Source organism: Apaloderma vittatum, unplaced genomic scaffold (assembly GCF_000703405.1).
Source record: "Apaloderma vittatum isolate BGI_N311 unplaced genomic scaffold, ASM70340v1 scaffold35933, whole genome shotgun sequence".
Classification (NCBI taxonomy): Eukaryota; Metazoa; Chordata; class Aves; order Trogoniformes; family Trogonidae; genus Apaloderma; species Apaloderma vittatum.
In genome coordinates this window covers 1-15654 of record NW_009710452.1, presented here as the reverse complement: position 1 = coordinate 15654, position 15654 = coordinate 1, and the positions used below count along the sequence as shown (strand labels likewise).

The 15654-nt window shown below is 39.9% G+C and overlaps 1 protein-coding gene across 1 annotated transcript; it reads right to left on the bottom strand.

Moving 5' to 3' along the window:
• Positions 1 to 1717: 1717 nt before the first annotated feature.
• Positions 1718 to 15571, bottom strand: MIA3 (melanoma inhibitory activity family, member 3). The gene is made up of 23 exons (XM_009867299.1): positions 15554 to 15571; positions 14851 to 14982; positions 13564 to 13585; positions 11462 to 11550; positions 11229 to 11306; positions 11011 to 11121; positions 10109 to 10180; positions 9762 to 9866; positions 8858 to 8980; positions 8626 to 8743; positions 7705 to 7760; positions 7501 to 7591; positions 7228 to 7366; positions 5597 to 5698; positions 5439 to 5499; positions 5281 to 5316; positions 5122 to 5189; positions 4736 to 4833; positions 4490 to 4621; positions 3692 to 3760; positions 3489 to 3565; positions 2431 to 2581; positions 1718 to 2049 (listed from the first exon to the last, which is right to left on the bottom strand). Exons 1-23 carry the CDS (start codon positions 15569 to 15571, stop codon positions 1718 to 1720), a joined length of 2280 nt encoding a protein of 759 aa, XP_009865601.1.
• Positions 15572 to 15654: the final 83 nt, after the last annotated feature.

Genomic DNA, 15654 nt, shown 5'->3' with positions numbered 1-15654 from the left:
GGTTGAAACCTGTTATTTCTGATCCTTACCTTGTCTCTTTCCCAGCTTGTTATGTCTGTATTAACTCCAGTTATATGAAATGTCAACTTCAAAGTATTTTTGTTAAATACACAAGTAGAGCTTTGTATTTAACTAATTGTGAATTAATGTCTGTAGAGTGTGAAATACCGTTTTTAAAGTTGCTTTTACTACCCTTTGCATTTTTTTCTGTAAACTGTCTTTCACTGAAAGGACTACTACTCCCCACACCCCAAGCTCCTGTATTGTTTTATGCTTTATTGATGTTCTATCTTGTCTTTCATCTTACATCTGAAAAGCTTAATACTTGTTCTGTAAGAATGTAACACCTAGATGGCAATTTTAATGGCTGCTTGTACTCTGGCAGTAAAGCTGTAATGGCCTTTCAGTAGGGTCTTTTATTATTCTTAGTTGTTTTCCCTTATTTTTCTTCCCTAAGGCTTACTTTTGTACAGAACACTTTTGAAAAACCTTTGTGCCTTAAGTGGCCCAGGATGCCAAATATTATACACTCATCCTTTTACTAACACCTTCAGAGACTTCCTGGAACATCTACGAGTGTAGGTTCGTTGTGTTTTTGGGGTTTTTTTTTAAAGCTATCCCCTGTTCTGTGTATACAAACTGATTTGAAGCAATGCAGGCTAATATGGTTTGTATAAAGCCACTGTGCTTTGTGGAAAATGACTTATTTTTTAAAAGTAAAAAAGTGAAAAAAGCTGTAAAAATACAGCCTTGCTGCTAATGAAGCTGAATTGGACTTAAATACTAAGTAAGATGAAAACCCAGCTTTCCAACCTTGCCTAATGCTGCAAGCTACTCTTGAAAGTGATTATGAAATTTCTTAGTTTCTAGAATCCTGGAGCGTTCACCTGTATTTCCAAACTAACTATACCACTTAATAAAGGTTTCCAGCTCTGTACTGCCCTGCAGCTGAGGAAGGCTGTATCCCCCGCTGTCCTTCACATTAAGTGAATCAAGTCCATACTGCACCAGGCTAGTTCAGCTTAAGTCATTAATCTTGCAGCAGGGGTAGTTATTCAGCCTTGATTCAGTTCTTGAATTTGGCCATGGCTGTAGCATTCTCTGGTTACATTAATAACCAAGGTCCTTTCTGAACAAAAACTGACACTGAAAAAAAGCCTTCAGGGTTTAGCAAAAGGAATTTTGCTTTTTGTTATAGCTTCCCTTTGAATACAGAGTCATTTGTGCTTCTGATCTCTGATCAGATAATATTTTTTTTTTTAAAAAAAAACCAAACCCTAAACACCTCACAGTCCTCAAGTAAACCCCTGGCCTACAATAACTGCAGCTTAATGATGTGATGGAGAAGGCAGGTAGAACAGCATTTTACTTAAAAATTATTTCCACAGGAAATGATTTGATTTACATTTTTCACGAAATTAGTTCATTCACCAACTGGTTACAGAGGCTACATTTAATTAAAACTAGCCACACAGGTACTTCCTTTCTATTGCACGTTTAGAGTAGGTTCAAGTCCATCATGAGAAGTTCTTGCAGCCCAAGAGGATGGATGAGTTTAAGGTGATCATAAATGCACATAAGACTTCTGTAGCAATTGGATAAAATTTAATCCCGCAAAAGCTGCAATATACTGAAATGAGACAAGTGGCTTCAAAAGGAGAGCCATTTCCTAAAATCCTGACCGCTCATTCCATTGAGCGGCTGACCAAAGCTGCAGTTAGGATTTCTGCACTGGGGGCTGTGTGTAGTCCTTTGAGCCTGGTGGTGGCAGCGGGGCAGGGCCCGCAGGGTAGTCCCTAGGTCCTGCTGGAGGCAAGTCTCTGCTAGGAGAAGGTGTATAGTCTCTTGAACCAGGCGGGGGTAGCCGTGGGCCTGGAGGATAATCTCTTGGGCCAGGAGGACGTAGAGGTCGAATCGGAGGGTGCGCACGTCCATAGCCTCTTGGATCTGGAGGAGGCGGTAGTGGGCCAGGAGGCAGATCTCTCATTCCTAAGGGTGGGCCAGGTAAGAAATCTCTTGCATCTGGAAGTGGCAAGGGAGCACCATGAACTAGAGGGAAAACATGGAGTTAAGCGAAATCTTGGTTTACCCACAGTGGTGAAGCTCCTGACTCATTCCACATTTCTTCACTTTTTGGAGCAGCTCTGGGGTGGGGCACTGTCACATGCAGATCTGACAGGCCACGAATTACATTCTAGTGACTTTTGGCTGCTGGTTTCCAGTTTATACCAAACAAGGAAAACTACCTCCTCAATACCTTAGCAGTCTTGAAAAACTCCCATCTGACCAAGCTTATTGTGCAAGACAGCCAGACCCCACGACGTGTGGAGAAGCTGTTGGCTAATGCATGGCAGATCTCAGTTCTGCAGCAGCCTTCCAAGAAGCACAGTGAGAAAACTTAAGTTTTGGCACACGGCAATGTGACTGTACCTGAGGGCACTGGAAGAGGTCGAGGCCCAAAGTGCCCACGGAGAGGAGCTGGCAGCGGTCCGTAGCGAACAGGTGGTGGAGGTCCCATCACTGGGGAGGTCATGGTAGGTGTCCCAGGGAAAGAAGGTGGGCCTTTGGGACTAGTATTAGCCTGTGCAAGATTAGGTCATACTTCAGCATCTTACTCGCTGTAGGACATAAGTATTGATACTGCTGAACACCACAACCCACATGCCCAAAGGCCAAGATGTGAAAGAGGGGGGGCAGGGAAGAAAAGAAAAAAAAAACAGAAGAGAAAAAAAAACAACAAAAAAAAAGGAGAACAACAGAGAAACACACCCTAAAACTCATTAACCAAGTAAAAAAATCAGGAAAGTTATGCAATGCACCAGCATTGTCCCTTAACCCAGAAGACTGCTTGCACTACCTAGGAGTGTTAAGTGTACCTTCTGAGATGACAAATTTTCTTCAGCTAAAGATGTACTAAGGAAAAGTTCAATCCCTTTTGAAGTGTCCTTGGCAGACACCCCCTTGGTAAAGGGCCTGGCACCTTTAATTACATATGGAACTGTGCTTAAATACCACAGGTAAGTCAGCTTAAGATTATTGCTGTAGTCACTCCAAAGTGTTTGCCTGCAGTCCTTAACAAGAAAGATCTCATTTCCTGAACTCCATAAAAACACAGACAGCAAGTGTTCATCATTAGAGAAACCTTTTGAGACAGAGGTATAAGCCCTTGGTTAGTTTTGCAGAGCTTTTTGTTATTTAGCAGTTCAGAACACCAAGCCTGTTATTCCTCTCCATCAAAGCAAAGTAACACCATAATCAGCCTCTGAATACTCACTGTAGCTGGTTCAATAGATGAAGGTGAATCACTAGTTACACATGGGGCTTCAGACTCTTTGGGAGAAGATTGCTTTTTTTTTTTTTGACAGCAAATAAGGATAGTGACAGGATATAGACAAGACAGAACATGATACAGTTAAAGAAGCAGCAGGAAGTACAGTGAATCATGTATTAGGAATGTTTCCAGAAGGCTGGGGGCTTTTTCAGCTTACCACTCCATCCACGGCTGTGGAAGGGGAGGAGGTTCTTGGCCTACTACTGATCGAGGATGCGACAGCAGGCCTGAGATCTGTAAAGAGAGCCACAACTGCATATGTTGCCACACATGAGGTAAGGATCATGGTTTTTAAATTACATTTCTTAAGTGAGAGAATAACTGAAAAAGTTGCAGCCGATTGCAGGCCACAGAACTTACCAGAAACAGACATCCTTCCAGGTAACTCAGGTGGCCCTCGTGGAACTGGGGGCCCATCTACCACTGTACCTTAAGGGAAACAACAACCCCAGAGATCCTCAACACGTGCCTGAGCTATTTATTTAAAAAAAACAAACAAAAAAACCCCAAACAACCCCCACCACTTATCTGTGTATTAATAAAGCAGGTATCAATAGAATCATAGAACAATTCAGGTTGGAAAAGACCCTTGGGACCATCGAGTCCAACCATTAACCCTACACTACAAGGTCACCCCTAAGTCATATCACTCAACACCGCATCTACGCGACACTTAAACACATCCAGGGATGGCGACTCAACCACCTCCCTAGTCAGTCTGTTCCAGGGGCTGACCTCTCTTTCCATGAAGAGTTTCTTCCTAATGTCCAGCCTAAACCTGCCCTGTTGCAACTTGCAACCATTCCCCCTGGTTCTGTCCCTGATTACCTGTGAGAAGAGACCAGCACCAACCTCTCTACAATGTCCTTTCAAGTAATTGTAGAGCGTGATGAGATCCCCCCTCGGCCTCCTCTTCATCAAACTGAACAGACCCAGCTCCCTCAATCGCTCCTCATAAGGTCTGTTCTCCAGGCCCTTCATCAGCTTTGTTGCCCTCCTCTGCACTCGCTCCAACACCTCGATATCTCTCTTATACTGAGGTGAATACTTAACACTATCCCTAGAACCAAAAAATCACTCTCAGCCTTCTTGGGTTTGTCCAGCCTATGCCATTCTATGATTCTATAGTTATCACAGAAAAGAAGTTTCACTGCTTACCAAATTCACCTCTTGAGCCTTCCCTTCGAGGTGCAGAAAGGGGCCAAGGAGGAACTTCTATCATCTGTGTGGGGGATGGATTTCCTCCACCCACAGGTGATGGACCAAAAGAGCCATCTCTGCTTAAGGGCTCTTTCCAAAGAGGAAAACACACTTGATTTACTTTTCTACAATTTATCATAGCCTTATTTTTGTAGGATATACTGATTCAAAGACCAAAATTTTGGGAGAAACAGCAGCATTTACCTCGTCGCGGTGGGACTTGGCGATCAGGTCTGCCTGGAGTCGGCTTTACAATTAATGGTCTTTGATGCATAACAATTTTTTGGTTTACTTCTATTAATCTAATTTTAAAAAATAAAGGTTTTTTTGTTATTCAAATAATACACGTGACATATTTGTTGTAATGTAATAAAGCAAACTCTGCTGTATAATGTTACAGCTTTCACCAAGAAATCTTATTTTAACCATCAAACAGTTGAACAGTAGTTTAAAAATTAGCAACCCCAATATGCACTGCACATTCCGAGCAAGCAGGCTAACAGAGCACCTTGCATTGTTTGAGCTCCTCCTCTCCCAAGCAACACGCTGCATGTTCAAAGAGCAACAAAAACAGTCCACGCTGTACTTACTTCTGTCTCAGATTGGCTACTTCTCTTTTTTCTTCAGCTAGAGCTCTCTCAGCAGAGCGGGCAATAAGCTGTTAGGGAAAATTTTGCCAATTGCATTAACTGTAGCAGCCTGAAGTCAAACACAAATTGTTTGCATCAGAAAAGGAAGAACATGCTCACCCAATTGTCATGTGCCTTTTTCTCATGAGCAGCAATCTGAGAAGAAATGAAGCATTTTATTTTATTTTGTCCAACTACTAGTATTTCCAATAACTCACTACAGAGCATTGGAATGATGTGGTAAAAGGGACACAATAGCCAGCAAGGAAGAAGTTTACCTGTTTTTTATAAGATCTCTCTGTTTTTTGCAATTCTTCTTCCATATCTTGGATCCTTTGCCTGTGGAGAAGGAAAAAGAGGGGAAGAAGAGAGGCTTAAATGAATTTCCTTCGACAGCCAAAATAAAGGAAAACAAGTCTTTAGAAACTGAAGTTACTTGTAAACTTTCACTTCTTCGATGGCAAGCACAGCTTTTTCATCTGCAGCAGACAATTTCTGCTCCTTCTCCTGACGCTCATACTCTTCCTGGGTTAGCTTTCTGCATAGGACAAAAAAATAATTTCCACCATCATACATCTATTATGACTCAAAATCAAGCTATTCCCTTGCTAACAACAGTGATACCAGAATCTACAATAATGCATGAGAATACAGAGAGAGAATAGAGAGACAATAAAGACATTTAAAAAAAAAAAAGACATAAATACTGTCTTTTGAAACTAACAGACAAACCCTTTGGATATAAAATCTGAAAATTAAGGACAGGGAGTTGACGGCAAAGTCCTGTCAGCATCTAAGGACTGGTCAGAATCTATTTAAGCGCAGAGTTCACCTCTTCAGATACTGTAGTTTGCTCACCAATTCTACAGATGGCAATCCAGATTTACAAAAGTACAAAGAAATATGCAGAACGGACATCTAACCAAGGGAAATGAAGAAACCAACATGTAGTGAGAAAAGCGGAATTTAGAGCCCAGGTGACAAACACACTCCAATAGCCATCAACCATGTGGAAAGAAGCTTTTTTCCAAGTACTCTCCATACCAATTTACTACACAACCAGTTTCCAGTCTTTTGATAACCTCACAGTTTACTACTGTTTTTATTTTGGACATTCTTCTGGAACTATTTAAGAGGTCCATAATGTATGCCTAACTTACAAGAGCTATCCAGCAAAACTGGAACCATTAAAACACTAGTAAGTTAACTATTGTCCATAGCCGCATCAACATCATCCATTTCCTTGGCTATATGTGGAAACGGTTTTCCAGGAAAAAAACCTGTAGGAAGTCCTTCACTCTAGCCAAGAAGCAGTAACATGCAGTGTAAGTTCCTAAAAGTTTTTGGAGCAAATAGAAATCCTTCAGAGAAGTCAAGTTTTCCCTGAAAGATGGATGCTCCCTAATATGTTTATTACACCTCGATCCTGAAGTCATAAGGTCAGGCAGTTTCCCTACTGAGGTCCTGCACAGCCTCAATTCCCTATCTTGTTCCAGCCCTGTGCTCCAACCTTCATATTCAAACCTCAGAACTTTCAGTTGCTTCCCCACTGCAATTTCAGCTCTCCTATAGAATTTAGCTGAAAATGTCCCTGAATTCTCTCAAATTTTCCCTGCAAAATAACTAAAATAAAGGACTGAACACAGATATGCAATAGTTCTTCACTGCTAGCAATTCATTCATCTCAGCTGCCACCACCAACTCAGCCTTAATTCAGCCCTTGGAGAATGCAGAAAGCTCACAAGGGTAACATACAAGTTTCTACATTGTGAGAATTAGATTCACTGAACTGAGGGTCAAGTAACTGAAACAAATCTTAACGACCACTGTATTCTCCTTGTCATTTCTGGAACAGAGCAACCACCTACATAGTAGGTGGCAATATTGTGTGTGCAAAGTGACATTCTTTTTAGATTCTCTGGAATGGCAGAAAAAGCAAAAAGGGGTACTACCTTCAACCATACCAGAACAGCAGTCACCACCTTTCACTTCAAATATAACTTGAAAAAAAAAATTTGGATAGTGCCTAAGATATACTGTGTTGTGGAAGAGTAACAGAAAGCTTACTTCTGGAGCGCCATCTCCTTCTCCCGGTAGAGTTCACCAAGAATCTCCACTTTCTGCTGCAGTGATTTGCATTCATTTTCTAGTCGAGCCTTGGCCGACTGGAGCGAACAGGAGTCGTGTTCCAATTTTTTTATCTGCTCTGTTGTTAAAGCAAACGTAGGTAAGGAAGTTGAAGGAAGTTGCAATGAGAACTGTTACGCCACTCAAAACACTCTGTTTCTTTTTAAATGACAAACAGCATTTTATCCTCAACAATTCTTTTCCTAAGCCTACCTTCTAGCTCATGTCTTGCTTTTACTTCATCACTCAGTTTGGATTGCAGAAGATTTCTGTCTTCTTCAGCTATGGATAACATAGTTTTTACCTGGGAAGAGGAGCAGAAAGCATAGTTTTTACCTGAGAAGAGGAGCAGAAAGTTTATTATCTTAGGCATAGCAGTAATGTGACTGTGTTTATTAGATATCTTGTGCATCATACCCTTGAGACATCCATCATTTGCTTAATCTGAGTCTTCATCTTCTCACTCTTATTATCTAGAAGAGAAAAATACACTGTTTTCCCTGGTTTTTATCCTCAACTCCCTGGTCTCTACAACTGTGAAATAATACTCCCTCTACTTTAATTTGGGATAGGTCTCCTTACATGGTCAAAAAACAAAACAAAATAACAACAAAAAGAAGACATAAAGGTGAGGAACAAGGCACAATAGCAATTCCATAACCTGCAGAAGAGAACTATTATTCCAAAAGGCATTGGGAAGATTTCTTCACCTTCTTCCTGCTGCCACATGTTAATGAATGCAGGGTCTGTTACTGGTCAAGTTGCTGATTGTTATTGGTCAAAACCAGTTGTTACTGGTCACGTTACTGGTCAAAATCAAAAAGTATGTATTTCCAGCCCACATACTTAAACAAAACACCAAAACTCAGGAGTTCAAATACAAGAGATATAGCAAATACATCTGCAACATCAGGAAGGACAAACTGCCTGAGTAGTTTTGAAAACATCTATTTCAGTCTTTCAGATTTAAAAGGTGTAATTACCTAAATTAATTATCTATCCAGACAAAAGCACAAAACTTATTAAAAATTCATATTAAAAATAAACATAGCATAAGAAGAAAGCTGAGATTTTCAGCTTTCAGAATGTTCATAATTACTAAACTTTATATGCAATCTTTAAAACTCTGCCATTAGACTTACAATACACCTAAAAGACAACCTGAAAGCAATTCCTGGCCTTCCTAACAGTTTCTCCCACTAGGAGAAATTTCGTCTCTTCAGCCACCGGCAGTTAGAGGCACAGATTCCCCTTGTTCCCCATATGACACAACATGAACACGCCACCACATGTGTTTTAGCCAGCGGGTGTACCAGCCAGCAGGCAGGATTACTGTACCTGGCACCTCTCCATTGGCCCGATCACCTCCCGCGCTCCATTCACACCCTTCGCCATCCTTCTTGGCCTCAGAATCCATGTCGAGCTGCTTCAGCTGCATAATGCAGTTAGTTAAGACCTAGTGATGAAATCAAAGGTTCACTGAAAAAGAATTGCTCTGCATTTTGTGAAGTATTTCCAAGTAATTTTATGACATGCAAGTTTTAAAGCAAGCTTGATACAAACAACCTACTTTGATTTCACTTTCCTTGTAGGCAAGTGCTTCTTCTAGGTCTTTCTGCGATTTCTGATACAGTTTGATCTGCTCACTGAGCTCAGTATGCCTCTCACTCCAACCTTCAGCTTCTTTTAGCAGCTGTATGCACACCAAGGCAAGATGATTACTTGTTTTATTTTTAGTACAGAGTACACGTAATTAAAATCTATTTTACTGCGAGCTCTGGTGATAACTGATCACCACAGATCACAGATAAAAGGTAAACTTCCCAGTTATCACACTCCTCACTAGGCCATTGGTAGAACTGGATGCTGGGAATCTTTCTGCAGTTTCCATTATTAGGCAATTTTACAAATTTGACATTTTCTCAGCCAATATCCCAATGTCAGAACCAAACTGCTCACACATTTCAAAATAGGAGGAATTAATTGCGGTCCAGAGGTAATCAAACCACACTCCTTAAAATTCCATCTACTTCATATACAGAGAAAAAAACCAGTTATTTATAATTATTCGTAAAAAGAACTGTCATGACATTTCAGGGCTAAGGGTCCTCCTGATTTAGCTTCAGAATTGCTTTTTTGGCAACTCTTTACCATGACTTCCTTCAGTTCTTATCCCAAGTAGCAATCTCCCGATCACGCAGCAACTACCACATCAGCAGACTTTCTGTGAAGCTGCTGACAAAATCTGAATCACTGGAACTGGGAAAGCGTTCATACTGAGGACATGTGGCTCACTTGCACAAAAAGCCTGAGCAGGCAGGCACACAGGGTTTTAATTTTTATCATGATAATATGAAATGTGGAATTCTGACACGTTAAGAAAACAGAGACACACTGAAGTTAATACTCAAGAAAACCAAGAATATAAAGCCCTAATATTTCATTCAAAAATCACCTGCCTGGGCATAACTTACTTGCTCTTTGCTCTTTTTCAGCCTAGCATTCTCTTCCTGCACGTGATGAAGTTCAGATTTCACCTTTTCTTCACTTAACTTAACTTCATTAAGGGCTATCTGCATCTATATATGAAAAAAATTTTAAAAAGGAACAAAAAGACAAAGTTAAACTGTAATGGGAAAAAAGCTATATAATACATGGTAAAGTGAAAAAGAAATATAGATAGATAGATAGATAAATATATATACATATATGCACAAACAACACAGAATCTGCCAAGTTAGCGTTTTCTTTTACATCCTAGATATGAATTTTCCTGGTACAAGAACTTTTGACTGTTGAGAGGGCGCAGATGATGCTTTACCTCTGAAAGCTCTACAGAATGCACAATGACAGCCTCTTGAAGTTTCTTCATGGACTTCCGGGTTTCAGAAATCTACATAAGAAAAGGTTATGTATTTGTATTAGTCTGGTGCACACCATAGCCTGAGTAATTAATTTTACCTGTGTAAACTGGAAGCGTAAAAGGAAAGTCAAAACACCACTGAATTTCCATTTAAAGCAGTCATTAGACTAGCAGCAACAGAGCACTGCCTTAGCAACAAGGTAAGAAACAGAAACATACAGCACATAAGAATTAACGTCCCTCTGTGACTCTGCCTGTTTGTTGGTGGGTAAGTTCCCTGTACACCTGCACAGTCTAGAATGAAAGTAACACATGCTGCTGTAATTAGCAACAACCTTTGATCAAAACAAGACCAAAGACCTTGTTTGGAGATTACCACAAAAATGAGGCCTTAAAATGTAGGGGGAAAAAAAAAACAAAAAAAACCAACATAAATACCTCTAGACAACAAGAACGAGGGGCAGCTGAGAGATCTTCACACTCACTATAGAACTAGATGATTTGTCTAAGTATCAGAAACCATCCCTTATCAATCTGAAGCCTTCAGCTCATATTGTTAAGGAACTTCCTGGCTCCAGCTAGGAACTGTTAGGCTAGCCCATGACTTGAACATACTCGTTTGTGTGTGAGAGCACATAATCACACAAGTCCATCAAGATCTTAAAAATAATAAATATTACAATAATATAATAATACAATCAAGAAATCCTCCTCCTTGAAGAACCTGGAACTCCAGTTCTCTTTTTGAGGTGGTTTATCTTGTTTGCTCTAACTCTACCACTTTACCCACCAGCTCATGACTAGCTTTTAGGACATATTATGTTAAGAATAATATAAGACGTGAGTGTGATTGCTCTTACCTTATTCTGTTTCTTCTCTTTCTTTTTTCTCTCTGTTTCAATCATTGCATGCAGACTTTTTACTTTGTCAGCTAGCAGACGATTTGCTTCTTCACGTCCTTTGACAGTGTCCTAAAAAAAATAAAAGGAAAAAAAAAAGAGACAGAGTAAAAGACCAAACAAAGCAAGTTATTTTACTGATGTTTTTGCTTTCAGTACAAGCTGAAAGTAAGGCTTACCTTAAGCCCTGCAGTTTCATCAGAGAGAATGTCTTTTTGTTCCTGCACCACCTTCACAGATTCCTTTGCTTCCTTTATCTAAGTACAGAAACAACCAAAACAGAACTGAGGAAATCGCCAACATAATATTCAGTAAGAACATAAAACAAAAATGTATTAGCTGTTGCATTGACTGTATCATCAAACTAATAAAAGCAAATTAGGAAAGAGAGGATAAGAACCTACAACAGTACCTTTTGATCATATTCTGTCATCTTTTCTAAGATCTCTGCTCTTTCTTGCAGAAGGTTCTTAATCTTTTCAGCAAGTTGCTTTTCAGTCACTAGGAAAAAAAAGAAAGCTTGCAGTAATTGTACTGCATATCACTACTAACACTACAGGGAACATTTTCAAGTAAGGACTATGGCATAAATCAGGACAGTGCCAATTCCCTGGCAGGCAGCCTTTTCTGCAGGACTCTAAGCACCTCCAGCTTTCATTTAAAGTTAGGATTGAAAAAAAAACTGTAAAGCATTGCACATTGACATCTTGCATCCACTACACAGAAAGTACAGCAGAGTGGAGTTAAGATGCTTGCTACAGACAGACGAGGTGTGTTCAAGGGAAGACTCAGCAGTGAGGACCATCTCAACACTGCCGTTCCAACACTTAGGGAGATGCAACATCTTCCCTAACAACCACCTTTCTGCTGTATTGAAACTGAATGTTTGGTCAGTGAAGATAACGAGATGAAAACCCTGACAGACCTACTGGCAACAGAAAAGAGGCTGTCAGCTAGCAGACTGCATCGGTAAGGCTTGAGGAACTGCACTGCTCTCTAACACATCTTAAAAGGGCTGTGACTGAGCAACAGTTTTTCAGGTATGCATTTGTTCCTCAACTTAAACAAGCTGCCAATAAACCCTTAGGATTCAACAAAAAACATTACCATACTTAAATTATTTTATTGCAAATTAAAACACATCCAGCTGTTGTTCTCCTTCAAAGTCAAACCACCCCTGCATTTCAACACCCCAAGCTCCACTTGCCTCACATCAAATCCTGCAGCACAAACAGGAAGCACTGGTTGTTCCAGCTGCATCCCACTGGGTGCAACCGCAACTGCTCCTTCTCCTCCTGCATGAGGGCTTCTGGGCCAGAGGGTCCCCAGCCCTCCCTCCCCTGGGGAGAGGAAAGCCAACAAGGGACTGCCAGGGTATAAGACAGTTCTCAGCAGTTTAAGGGGGTCAGGAATCCTTGCATTAGCTTGTTCTCCCAATTTTACTACTGTCACAAAGAGTGAATAATCAATTTTATCTTTGGGACTCCAAAATTAATCTATCTTTCAAAGTATTTTTGTCACTGTTAATATTCCTCTATTTTACATGAAGACTTGAATAAAAGATGATCTTTATCATACTTGAAGAATATCTATTTGCTCTTAGCCTTAGTAACTTCTATACGTTATCATACTGAAGAATATTGAGTGGAGGTGGGAAGAATAGACCTATGCTTCTCGTTTTTTAAAGGATGAGCTGCTAAGTAATTCCTACACCACCAATAACAATACATTTCCCCCTTCAATGATTGTTTTACAGTACAGAAATCACCTTACAGATCTAAGATGATGTTTTTTCAGCTCATCAACTCCACATTAATTGTACAGACAGCAGCTGCACTATAACTACAATGAAAATAGGAATGACTATTTGGGAGGAAGAAAGAGGTGAAAACTTCCTGTGAAGAAAATTCTTTGGTATTTTTATTTTGTATTAAGTTATGAATTTCAGCAATCGCCCTTCTTTAGAAATATATTTCTATTCCATTCAGCACATTTTCATTTCATATATCTGAAGCTAAAGAAATGGTCTTGGAAAAAGCGACGTGCTAGCCACCGGAATATCTGTATATTTAGGTCCACATTTAGAAGGTTTCTTTGCAACTGCACAGCAGTCAGTTTCAGGCTCCACTCAATCCAAAAAGGCAAGAGGAATTAGCTACTGCTCTTTGTGAGAAGCAACAAGCAAAAGTAGATCCAAAAATCAAAATCAACTATTCTCCATTACCATCTTTCCAGTAAACCAATGGATCACATCTACGTTGAACAAAGTGAAGCTTATCCTTGTCCTTTAACCAGCAGGTGTGAGCTGCTTTGTTTCTCCTAATCAAACCATTATCAAAACTAAAATTTAAATTCTCAGATTCAAGGAAGTATCATTTACTGGCCTAGCCTACAGCACAACCTTAGACTTAGCATCCTCCCTGAAAGGTAGTGAATACTTGGTCCTCTGATACAATCTTTAAAATTTTTACAAGCCTAAGCATCAAGTACACTGAAAGGTACAGAGAAACTCACCTTGATACATTCTACTCTTTACCTACAGAAAAAGGAAAAAAAAAAATTAGTGAAAAAAGTGGTTAAGTTAAAAAATTTATTAATTTTCCTTGCAGTGAAAAGGCACCACTTATACGCAGATTAAAGAAGCATGTGGAAAACATATCTATTGCTGCCAACAAGAGTGTTGAATAACACTACAAACAAGCTTAAGCTGTTTTCTAATAAAAGCTTCCAGGCTAATGCCCTGTCCTAGAGCCTTTGTAAACGCCCGTTTACTTGGTCACTAGAAGGATTGCAGTAACTGCCCACATCTGATTTGCAACAAAGAAAATGAAGCCATTTCACATCAAACGGCTGTCATGAACTTGGAAAGACAAAAAACATTTGCATCCCAGTGCTGATCCTTCTAAAGCAATGCATGTTTTCATGACCATTGCTCATTTCCAAACTAACACTGTTAAAGGAGAATTTCAGAAGCTTTCTTTTTATGCTGTTACATTAACATTAGTTTTCACTTGAAACTGACCAAGTGCTGACAGGGAGGCTGGATTAAAATGATCTCTAAGGTCCCTTCCACTCTATGATTCTATGATAAGTGTGTTCAATATCAAAACTAAGCAAGGAAAGATCTACCAGTATTGTTACAGGTCAAATTTATTTTCAATTTATTTTTGCCAAACAAAGATAAAATACTCCACAAGCTTCCAGAGCATATCATCACTGAACTGGACAGCTGTAAAATAAACTCTTCTATCTAATTTGCATTTATCAATTCCCAAGGAGACACACACTGGTACACTTGAGAGCTGGTGACAGTATTCTTCTTGCAGAAAAATTTATCCATGTAGGAAAGAGGCTAAATGTCAAGTAATTTTTTTGATCTCCAGATCAGGTGTTTAAGTTTCTAAATGCGGCACCTAAAAGCAGCTGGACAATATGAAGTGGGAAGGATTAACTGTGTTTTGGAGATAGTCAGCAACAGGCTCACGCACATGGAAGGCTTCTCATTTCCAAGATATGCTGACCCTTTCCTCGTCCTTTATTTACATCACACTCCCCTATCCTGCTTTTGAAACTCTCTCTCAAGAAATGTTCAATTAATAGCTTAAAGGAAATGTTTCACAGTCCAAATAAAATTGCAACTTAGTTTAGCTATTAAGCCTAGCATTCAATTCATATTAACACTCTAAATGCAAAAAGTAAAAACATGAAATACAGCATATTGCTTTGACCCTGGTAATGCTGCAACAGTTTAACCACATTAAAAATAGCTCAGTAAGTGAAACGCTAGCAGTATATACTCACTGAAAGGCAGGTTCTCCAAAAAATTATGGCAAGTGTGGCAATTCCCACTAAGGCAGTGACAATAACAGGCTCCCATGGAATTCCATGGAAATCAGGCCCAGGACGAATTTCCTCAGGCAGGGCAGCAACCAACTGAAAGCCAACAGCATTGACAACTATGAACATTCAATACTCAGGCAAAATAAGCAATCTGCCAAATGCTTTCATTCCTCTCCTAAAATCAGAGAACCATCTAGAGCCTTTTTGCCGTTTTTCTGTAAACTGAAAAACGAAAATGAAGAAAACCACAAGGCAGCTTGATGCTTGCAGTTCAGCTCAAGAGTCTGAGTATCCGGAAGCCACCTGACAGTTACAACCTGCTGGCAAAGAACAGCTACACCAAAATAAGCCAATACACATATTTTGTGTTACGTGGTGCTAGTAGTTATTTGAGCTGCTTCCAAATAAAGCCGTAATGATGGAAAAACATAATAAAAAAGGAAAGAAAAAAGAAATAAAAGCAGCTTTACATCCAGCTTCTACTGGACGTTTGTAACAGCTCAGACCTTTTACCGGCTGCCACCCTGCTCACAGGGTCATATGTCATGTGTCTCGTCACACGACTCTCTGAAAGGCCAGAGAGCACCAACCACCTTAAAAAAATAAAAAAAAAAGAAAAAAGAAAATGTAAAAAAAAAAGGGGTGAACACTTGGTACAGTTTACAGAGGCCGACAGGGACATGGCGCCCAGAGGAAAAACCAAACCATACCTGCCAGGTAAACATCGCTGCCTTCTCCCCGGCCACAGCCGACAGAAGCATGAGA

What these genes read in the sequence shown, in the direction of transcription:
- MIA3 (XM_009867299.1), bottom strand. An exon ending in ATTCTGTAGAGCTTTCAGAG is followed by an intron (nt 9,867 to 10,108) that starts GTAAAGCATCAT and finishes TTTCATATATAG; the next exon opens with ATGCAGATAGCCCTTAATGA. An exon ending in ACAAGGAAAGTGAAATCAAA is followed by an intron (nt 8,744 to 8,857) that starts GTAGGTTGTTTG and finishes TTTCATCACTAG; the next exon opens with GTCTTAACTAACTGCATTAT.